The sequence below is a fragment of the Engraulis encrasicolus genome, chromosome 8, assembly GCF_034702125.1.
Source record: "Engraulis encrasicolus isolate BLACKSEA-1 chromosome 8, IST_EnEncr_1.0, whole genome shotgun sequence".
Taxonomy (NCBI): domain Eukaryota; kingdom Metazoa; phylum Chordata; class Actinopteri; order Clupeiformes; family Engraulidae; genus Engraulis; species Engraulis encrasicolus.
The window spans coordinates 9,531,158-9,541,719 of record NC_085864.1 but is presented as its reverse complement, the minus strand read 5'-3'; the positions used below and the strand labels follow the sequence as shown (position 1 = coordinate 9,541,719).

Genomic DNA, 10,562 nt, shown 5'->3' with positions numbered 1-10,562 from the left:
AGCCAGAGGTCCCTCTTCAACATTTCATTGTTGGAAACTGCTGTCACTCAAAAAATGTCCTCGCGTGGTTGGCTGCTTAGCATCTTACCCCTCCACACAATGTGAATGTTTGTATATGGAAACCTATCTATACAGGGCTATAAATTAACTTTTTTCAGCACTAGCCAGTTGTATAGCTTCAATAACTGATATGTACTGTAGTCTTTCTAAAACATATAACTCATATGATTTTAGAATTACAGTATTTTATTATTTTCTCAGTAAAGATTGTGTTCATTTGCCTCTGTTGCTTGTTAAATTGGTGTGTGAACCCTCCTTGAATACATTTAAATTTTGATTATATTTGTTTTACTAAAGTGAACCAGCTCAGGTGTTTTGGGAGGCTAAGTGTTTTGAAGCCTTGTTTGAATGCAAGGCTAATATAACAACTATGGTGTTAAAACCAGAACCTTAAACACACAGCCATTGCCATTAACCAGTGTGTATGTACTGTATGATCACATTGGCCATTCAAAATCACAATTCTATAGTTTTACTAGTGCAGCACTGCATTGATAGTAACAGACAGTTGTGTACTTTTATATCTTGCAGTACACCTTTTTCCGCAAATTCAGACACACAACGCCATTGCACAACTGTGGTAAATGGGGCTTTTATTTCACTGTATTACTTTACATCCAAATAGATTTTTTTTAAGTGAACACAGAACCAAGGGTGTCCCGTCTGTGTAGCAGTTTGATCCCAGGGTGGTACAAAAAGAATCATAAGAGCGAGGTACAGGAATATGAAAGGACTGACAGAATCTTAGGAAGAGTAGAGAAGTGGAGCAAAAAAGTTGTGTTTTACAACTGTCCCCACCAGACCAAAAAGTCTTCTTAGGTTTCTCTTTTGTCTGATGGCGTCGGATGTATTAACACATTTCGAAAATACAAAAGATGAGAATAAACTAAAGTATTTCCAGTTTACTTCTGAGCAGGGATCATGTCATCGATAGACTCTCCCTTCTCAAGCTTCTTCTCCATCTCGACCATGAGCTTGACGCCATCAACCACCAACTGCACCTGATAAACCTCTGAGGAACCCAGACGGTCAGCGTTGGAGATGTCGAAGACTCCACCCACGGAGGCGGTGTCCACACCACCTGTAGAAAGGAAAGAAAACACATCAGAATAAAGGTTGGTTAGCGTTTGAACATTAGGGTACGCACATCCACAAAAGCAGTAATACAGGTAACTAGACAATTGCAGTAGATAGTGTGAGTAAGGGGCCTGCACACTGACTCAATACTTCGAAAGGAAGAAGTGTTCTGTGAATTTCTTTTTTTTTTAAACACTGATGCTGCACCTGTCCATAAAACAGGCTCACTGTCCATGGTAATCCATGTTCCAGCCTGGATCATATCCCAACCCTACCCCCTATCTTACTCTCTCCCACTTGTTTCTTGTCCTGTTCTTCACTGTCCTATCCAATATAGGCTCAAAACGTCTCTGAAAAAAAACCCCTTGAAAAATTACCTGTGCCACGCTTCTGCAGACGCAGCCTGGTGAGGATCTCCTCGAACTTGGCGTGTGTGCTGAGCTTGGGCAGCTTGACGTGGACACCACCGCGCAGGCCAGTTCCAAGATTGGATGGGCAGGTCAGGACGTATCCCAAATGCTCGTTCCACATGAAACCGTGGTTGTGCTTCTTGAAGATGGCCTCAATCTATAAAATGGTGATGCGGTACCCACGTTAGAAAATTCTGCATTTGAATGTGATCTTTCAGCAATGATCAGCGACCTGGATTCAGAAGCTTTACAATCCAGTGCCACATATTCCTGATGATCCGGTTTGACCTCTCCGATTAGACCGACTGGTAAACGAGGTCATTTGGAATATATAGTGTTGGATTGTAATCTTCTGCATCCGGGTTGCCGAGATACTGAGATACATTTACAAATACAAAAATCTACATTTACCTTTGTCAGACCGGTGCAGAAGCGCTTGAAGACCTCCTTCATGTTGCCTCCCTTCTGCATGGAGATGACACGCAGATGATCCTCCTCATTCACCCAGACCAGGAAGGTCTTGTTGTCGTTGTGCCTTTAAATTTGAGGAAAAGTTATTGGTGATTTTTTGTTGGATTAGCTCACTGAAGGCTTGGCCTTATCAAAAATCCTTGTGTGTGATTGGAGAAATCACTTGCAAGAGCCAGGATAGAAGTGTTGTTCTTGATAATATATCTAATAATAATACATACATACATATTTATATTACATACAAACATATTTATATTAAATAAATGTAATTAAAAAGTTAGAAAAATTCAAAATAGTTTCTTAGGGATCGCTATTTTAAAATTCATTTCTAAATATCTCTGAAAGGCATTTAGAGAGTTGCTGAACTCTTTCTTCTGATTTGTGATATTTACCAAATGCCTCTTGCGTCGGGCCAGTCACGGGCCATACCAGCGCAGGTCAGCAGGGGAGACACGGGCTTGTCAAACAGGAAGTGATCGTTGATCAGCTGATCCTGCTCGGCATCAGTCATACCGTTCAGGGGATAGTACTTGCCCTTGAACTCACCGTCGAGGGAGGCAAGAGCTGTGATGACAAAAAATTGAGCAATAGTCAAAAGAATGGCATTAATTAATATTTATGTATGAATTTATTATTATTATTATTATTATTGTTATTATTCTATTATTATTATTGTTGTTGTTATTATTATTACTATTTGTGTTATTATTGTTGTTATTATTATTGTTTCCATTCCGTCAGTGGATGGTGTGATGGTTGTTGAAAAAAATGTTACTACTACTACTACTACTACTACTACTACTACTACGATTACTACTACCACTACTACGATTACTACTACCACTACTACACTGTTACAACATTACACAGAGGCTTTAGTATTAAATTACAATTTGGTCATTGCTATTCTGGTAATGGAAAATGTATGTCTTAACAGATAAACCAGTGCTCTCACTTGTCCTTCCCCCAATAATAATAATAATAATAATAATAATAATAATAATAATAATAATAATAATAATAATAATAATAATAATAATAATAATAATATCATTGCACTGTAGTAGTACTTGGGTATCTTTTAAAGGCTGAAAGATTAGACTCACCCTCAATGGACAGCTTCTCCACAGCTCTCCTCTCACCACGGCTGTTGTGGGGGGGCAGGGTGAATCCCTTGATGCTACGGCCGGTACGCACACGGCTGGACAGCACATAGGCGGGGTCCAGATCGTCACCTCCCTAAAACAAAGCAGACACAGAATGTTTGCTTTTAGGACAATGGAAGTGAGCTTTATGGCTTTTTGTGTCATGTGTGACTTTAATGTGCCGATAACCTATACAATTTAGCCTATGGCTCAGGTTACAGTTCCATATTTTATATCGAGAATAATTATATCAATCAATCAAGCCCACCCCACACCCACCCCATTCCTTTCAACAGAGTGTATTTCTTCACTGATGATCAATAATATTCAAATACCATAGGATAAAAAGGATCAATAAAGTCTGAGATGCAACATGTGTTTATTAATAGTGATGAATAACTTGGATTCATTTTTTATACAATCCAATGCACTTTCAAATGACACGATTTTACCTGTCCAGTTCAACCAGGTGATTTCCTGGTTGAATGATCACCTCGTTGAATTGGTAAAACCAGGTTATTTGGCATATGTGGCACTGGATTGTCTAACTAGGCTGCCGATCGCAATTAATTAATAATATTAATGAATATGAATTAATAAGTAGTTAATTAAAAATTAACCTTTAAAAATGTGTAGAATGTTTGGACATGCAATTTAATTTGGAACTTTGTAATGCGATGCTCAAAGAGAAGTTATACCTTCAGGTTCTCGAAGTTCAGGTCGGTCTTGTGCTTGTCAGTGGGCTTGTAGCCATTGTGACGGTCGGAGATGATTGGGTCCAGCAGATCCTTGAAGACCTCATAGGACTCCTCGTCTCCAGCAACGCAGCCAACGGTCATGATGAAGGGATGTCCTGAAATGTTTGAGAGAGAGAGAGAGAGAGAGAGAGAGAGATTGGGGATGATTCTTAATCAGAATTTGAAATAAAAACATCTGGAATTAATCTGTTTTTTAACAGTGTTCAGTGTAAGAAGTGTCCATAAGGAAAGGATGCACTGAATTCTTTGGAAAAGAGAGAGATTGAGTTGTGGGAAAAAAAACACTGTCAACTCTCCTAAATTTCATTCTTATGTTGTATTGGTTTGATTTTTATACCTATGTCCTCTTGGCATAGAACATGGAGGCAGAGGGTTGTGTAGGCCTACATTACACCAATCAGCATTTTCTATAATATTAGTGTATACTAAAATGATTGAAAATGCAGATCATCAGAAAGGCCATTGGAGAGTTTTTGCACCTGAGCTCATATAGATCAAATATAGCTCTATAGTAGCAGAGATCTGCTCACCGACAGCAGTGGTTCTACAGGTTTGGAGGCCCTAGGCGAACTACAGATATGGGGGGAGGCAAGGCAATTGCCTCCTAATCTACCTATTGGTAAAAGCGGCTCTGCTTACCGGGGTTGTCCACACCGGTCTGGATGACGTCATCCACGGTGAAGCCGCTGGGGGTAGACTTGCCCCTCAGCTTGTCGTAGATTTCCCTGGTCAGCACCTTGGCCATATGGTTGTTGTGAGCGGACAGGTCAGGGTACTCCTCGTCCGTGGGGAACTTCATCTTGTGATCGTTGTGGCAGTTCTTTGCCATGGTTGCACTTTTCACAGTCTTCTGCACGAACAAACACAAACAAACAAAACACGCTACGTTTTACAGTGTTACCTCAAATACTTAAGAGTCATGCTTCTTCAGAACATGGAGGATATGTCCAGACTTCTAATGCTGCAGCTCTGAGAATATGACTAGAGTATCTTCACATTTTACTTAGCTACTGTAACAGGTACTGCACAAACAAAGCATGGGGACAGAATGCAAAGTATGAAGGACATTCAAGGCACTCAAGGACTTCTTAAATAAAAAGCTTTTTAATTCAAGTTGAGAGCCTTCTGCAGAGCATGGGGGGCAAGTCCAGACTTCTAATATTGCAGCTCTGAGAATAGGACTAGGACATCTCAACAAAATGAAGTCTTGGCTTTGTTTGGTGCAAAAGTAGCAATAAATTACTAAGATAAAAAATATATTCCAGGACACTGTTGTACATAAAAGCTGTTGCACTATACAGGGATATAGCCCAAAATTCTTTGCAAAGGTAGATTCACTTTAAAGTCATTTTGAATTTTGAGCAAGCTTAATCTTCTGTCACATTTACAGTTCAGCTGGCTGCTGTAAATCCCTGACTGTCCCTGTATATGGCAATTAGCAGCAAAACAGTGCTCCATTACTGGCAGGTAAATAATGAATTATCAATGGCACAACGAATCCAATTGTCAAAGCCTTTTTGTATTCCCATAATGAATGATTTATCACAGCATTAAACATGTTTAGTTCATAGTACATTTGACTATTTTGACAATTGAAAATGTACGCAAAAGTTAGTAAGTAAAATGACACTTGAAATGGTTTAACTGGCTTGAGGGCCCAAGGTCAGATTCCATGCTGACATACGGCGAACAGCTGTTGGTATTTTTAGCCCTACCACTTGTGTCACTCCATTCACACTGGGCACTTTTGCCACTGCATGTCACATGTCACGATTATACTTTTCAGCACAAATGTACTTGCAATATCCACAGAGAAAGTGCCTATATCTATGACATCCTACAAAGCACACTACTCAGCAGGTTGTAGGGTGCAAGGCATATTTCATAGCACTTATTCAACATCTATTTAGGCCGAAATAAACAGATGAATATCCTGAGAACAACCACAAGTCACCCTTCTCAATTCTTGTCTAAAAAAAATCACGTTGTCCAGCTTTTTCTATTCTGTTCTAAGACCGTAAGATTTCAGATATTTCAAAACTAGGATTGCTTTGCAGAAACCATTCATTGAGTATTGAAGTTGAAATGCCAGTCATTATTTAGATCAATGATTTGGAAGGGTACATTAATTAGCATTATGTTGCAAACATTCACTGACAGTCTGCACAATACTGTAGACACCAAAAATTGTGCTTGATTTCCACAGCAACTGAGAGAGTTAATTAAAGTGTTGCTGCTGTGTTCATCATCTTCACACCACCATGATGTGTTACAAAAAACAACCCTTTCCCAACCTTCTCATGCCAAATGTCTAGTTTTGATTACCTGCACGAGAGAAAGGAAAAGAGGGACAAGTCCTGGGGATCAGATCCTGCTCGACAAGCCAATGTAGGGGTTGCCCAACTTTCCAACATGTCAGCCCTAACTTTAAATACCCAGACGTCGCCACTCATTGGTGCGCTTGCGTCAGTCAGCTGGCTGCCCATTGGCCAGCGTGTGCCTCTGATATCTGATTTTAGGTTCCAAAAGGCGACAGCCCTACCTACCTCACAAAACCCAAGAAGGGGCACCAGCTGTGCCTCACCCATTACATGGGGCTGTCTTCTTCTTCAGCTAGGGGAAGGGTGGGGGATGGGGACCTAAAGGAGCTCCAATAGATAGATATTTACAATGACACGTTTTACAGATGAGTTAATTACCCTATGCACAAAACATATATTCACAAGACCGTTGCCTGTGGAATGTGAGTGTGGGTGGTATACGGAAGTGTCTTTGTTAATTGGTTAATTCATTATTTATTTGGTGTGTGTGTTCAGTCTCAACTATGAAATCTATGGCATGCTGCAGACACAATTCAACAGAGGGTCTCAGGGATCCTGTTACTTTAATTAGCTTCAGTGTAGGCCTAATGTATGTAACAGCATGTAACATTACGGTATGTACTCACACTGTACCTTTGGAATTGGATAATGCACTGTTTGAGTACATGATATTAGCCTTAATACATGTACAGTAAATACACTAAAAAAGGAACCTTACAAAATAAAGCGTTTGGTTATTGTACAGTTTAAGTACATAATAATATCCTACATGGTGCTACATGTAAATACACATAAAAAGGGAACCTTAAAATAAAGAGCTTGCCAAAAGAAAGTTTCAACAGCTGCAATGTTAATATTTAAATGTTATACGGTATAAAGTATTCTCCTAACCTTTAGGTGCTGTGAAATACAGACAGATTTCTGATAACTATTGACTTGAACCATTTGAAACACGCTTCATAAAATAGTATTAAAAAGCATAGTCCCTGTGCACAGCCAGGTGCTGGTGATGCGAAGGCATAAGTAGTACAGAAAGCAGGGTAAATCACCGCACACGGGTAGCCTTTGATTTACAGAATATTTAGGAATCACCCCGTTTTCTGGATTATAAAAATAGTTGGCTGTATCAAGTTGAAAACTGTGAGTGAGCTACTACCTTGAGCATTTTTATACTGTGTGCAAAATTTGACTCATTAAAAATTGCAGAAGGCATACACAAATTGTAGGCCACATAGACTTACGCACATGGGTAAATACACAGGGGCTGCCTTGGTGTAATGGTAAAGGAGTCGGACTGGGCATCACACGGTTGCAGATTCAATGCCCACCCATACCAATTCCTCCCTCTCCATGGCTCCCTCCCCATAACCCAATATAAATTGTTGTGGATTAAAGTGAAGTGAAAGCCCAACTGGGAAGCTCCAACTCCCATTGTCATTGTGACACAGCACTACACAGCACACAAGTGCACACAGCGAAATTGCATTGATGCCTCACCCGTGCAAGGGGGCAGCCACCAATGGCACCTGAAAGGGAGCAGTGCAGCAGGACGGTAATATGCTCAGGGTACCTCGGTCATGGAGGAGGATGGGGGAGAGCACTGGTTAATTATCACCCCCACCAACCTGAGACTGAGACTATCGCAGCTTTGAATCTGTCCATGTAATACTTTGTGTCTTACCTATGCGATTGTGGCCTGGTTTCATTAAGTTGTATTCTACTGGGCAGATTTAAACAGCCTTAGCGAAATGGTTCCCGTGACGTTAGCCAGATCTGTTGTGAATCGTTACTTCATGTTTGCTCTAGAACAGGGCACTCTTTTTTACTGACAACATTTAGAAACTTTCATGACTTTTTCATGATCTGAAGTGCAACATCCATGATTTTACGGTCCTTTCCACTTTTTTTAGCTTTTAACCACTGCAAATGCTCTTAATGCATTTATTGTATACATTTCCTAATGATAACTTATCGTAGGAGGCTGTAGTTGAGCTAAAACAACACTAAAATGTTGTGGCATTTTCAAAAGATTTACAAAAGAATGCATGACTTTCCAGGCCTGGAAAGACACATTTTTCCATTTGCATGACTTTCCAAGATTTCCATGACCATATGAGCCCTTCTAGTAGGACCTTGTAAATGTGGATTCCCTCAGATAATATTTAGCCTAACTGATGTGGATTTGTTCAAAGTGATGTGCAGCCTACTGCGTTCCATGTACTGCAGTTTATGGGCCTAAAATTGCTCATGAATTTCAGAAATACATTTCCTGCTTCAACTTGAGCCCACTCATGACACTGTGCTTAAAGGTACGGTCTGCACTATGCAGGATGGTGGCCATAGTAGGTATTGCAACTATACAACACATTGAAAATATGCTGCCCATTCCAACATTTGGTTTTCCTATGAATATTCACTCTGTCATAAACTTATATTGACTAGTATGACCAAAGTACGTTACGTTACAGTACGTTTTGCAGCTGAAAATGGCGGGCATGGAGAGATCCACCATCCACCTTTTCATGAAGGCCTATGAAAAAGGTCTCTGTTTCGTTGGTCTTCAAAGAGGTGAACTAATAGCTGTAATGACAATCTATTACTTCTACAACTTCTTTTCAGTGCAAAATCTATAAAATAACAGAGGTGGTTGCGAATAATTCTGGAAGTTTATTGTGAATTATTGGAGTTCCAACGACACTATATGCCCTTCCTGTACCCTTGACGCTGTTTCCTGTCTACTGTTGCTATATGCTGCTTGCTGTTTAGGTGCTACATAGCTGACATATTTAGTGCAGAACTACACTATTCTGCCCCTCCCCACTGACCTTTCACCCTATTGGCTACTGTGTATACGTACACCGCTGATTGAAATGGCATCACTTGCTGTCAGTGTAATCAATTATGCAATCTTAATGATCGTTCCTCCAGTATAATGAGGCTAATATTTTGTTTTATTTATATTGAGTTAACGCTGCAAGGGAGGGCCATGATAATGAGAGGAGGACTGGAGCCAAGCACTTAGCTCCTCTAAAAATAGGGTGCCGTGATAGCCCTGCTCTCCACCTGCTTGGCTATAGAACGTGTGGAGTACAGTTATGTAAGTGTAAATCCAGCAGTCCATGCAACAGGAATCCCAGAGTAGTGGTTCCACAACACTGAACACTAAACGCAATAAGATACTTTTATTTGTTATAACTGTAACATGGGGGGAAAGTGCATATTCCCAACAAAACCTGTGCAGAAACAAATGCAGAAACATTGTCTCAGAGGAAAGTTAATAACTTTGAAACAATTCAGTGCAGCTCATTTAACTGTTGTTATTAGTGCTGTTTCACAACTGCAACCATAAACAATGTGGACAACTTCATTGCAGTAGTTTTACTGTGAGACAGTCATATGTAAGTGGGCCTAGGTTAGTAGGCTACCTTATTACATTGTCCATGTTGTGAAACATTTTATTGATATCTGATCTTGGGAATGAATCAGACATATAATTCAAACGTGACAAAAGCAGGCTAAATAATAAAACCCAAGGAGTTATGTAATATTTGGAACAAGCTGCTCACACCTGGCAAAATGCCCAGATTTTTTTTTCCAATCTACTCATGAAGTTTTCAAACACCTCATGCAGTACACCCATGAGGAGACAAAAGTCTGTCAAATGGATTTTGGGGCAGAAATGTCCATATACAGATAGTAAATATGCACTTATTATTAAACAAAAACGTTAAACCTGGTTTATATCGGACTCAGTACACACCCTAGACCATCATCCACCCTTTGCAGTGAATTATTTGCATAAATCTTCCTCTTCGTAAAAGCTAATTTTTACTAAACCAACTACAAGAAAAGGACCAAAAATCCAATGGAAAAATTGTTGTGTGTGCTTATGTCTGCAGTGTTAAAAGCTCCACTGCTTGAAAACAGAGTTGAAGGTATCCGGTGCTTGGACGGCTATGTTTAGGGCCTCAACTCCCCGCCTTCCCAGGACACCCTGGTTCAGGTTTCACTGACTCAGCCTCACGCAGTGTTACGCAGTGTTATGTAGGCCTTACAGTGTTAAGTCTGTCTATAGATCCACAAGTTGTCAATACCTCGGCGAAGTGAAGTCACGTGTTGGCAATGTCATTTATGATGTTTGCACGTAGCACACACTGTCATCTGATCAGGTGTACGCTGCATTGTCATTGGAGTATGCACTCCAGAATATGCATCACCCATTTAATGAGATTAGAGATGAGGGGCTATATGGTAAATTAACATTTATACATCAGCATAATCCACTGGATATAATGGCAAAAACATGCAATGTGAACAAAA

General features: G+C 40.1%; 1 protein-coding gene across 1 annotated transcript; it reads right to left on the bottom strand.

Moving 5' to 3' along the window:
• Positions 1-636: 636 nt before the first annotated feature.
• LOC134454145 (creatine kinase M-type-like) lies at positions 637-6,352 on the bottom strand. The gene is made up of 8 exons (XM_063204952.1): positions 6,247-6,352; positions 4,561-4,771; positions 3,862-4,016; positions 3,125-3,257; positions 2,411-2,582; positions 1,959-2,082; positions 1,515-1,704; positions 637-1,141 (listed from the first exon to the last, which is right to left on the bottom strand). The coding sequence occupies exons 2-8, from the start codon at positions 4,748-4,750 to the stop codon at positions 963-965; spliced, it is 1,143 nt and encodes a 380-aa protein (XP_063061022.1). The 5' UTR covers positions 4,751-4,771; positions 6,247-6,352; the 3' UTR covers positions 637-962.
• Positions 6,353-10,562: the final 4,210 nt, after the last annotated feature.

Bases quoted from the DNA above. Each gene is read 5' to 3' on its own strand.
- LOC134454145 (XM_063204952.1), bottom strand. From the start codon at position 4,750: ATGGCAAAGAACTGCCACAACGATCACAAGATGAAGTTCCCCACGGAC. The intron at 1,705-1,958 runs GTAAATGTAGAT...ACCATTTTATAG, and splicing joins TCTGCACCGGTCTGACAAAG to ATTGAGGCCATCTTCAAGAA. The intron at 1,142-1,514 runs GTAATTTTTCAA...TCCTTTCTACAG, and splicing joins TCTGCAGAAGCGTGGCACAG to GTGGTGTGGACACCGCCTCC.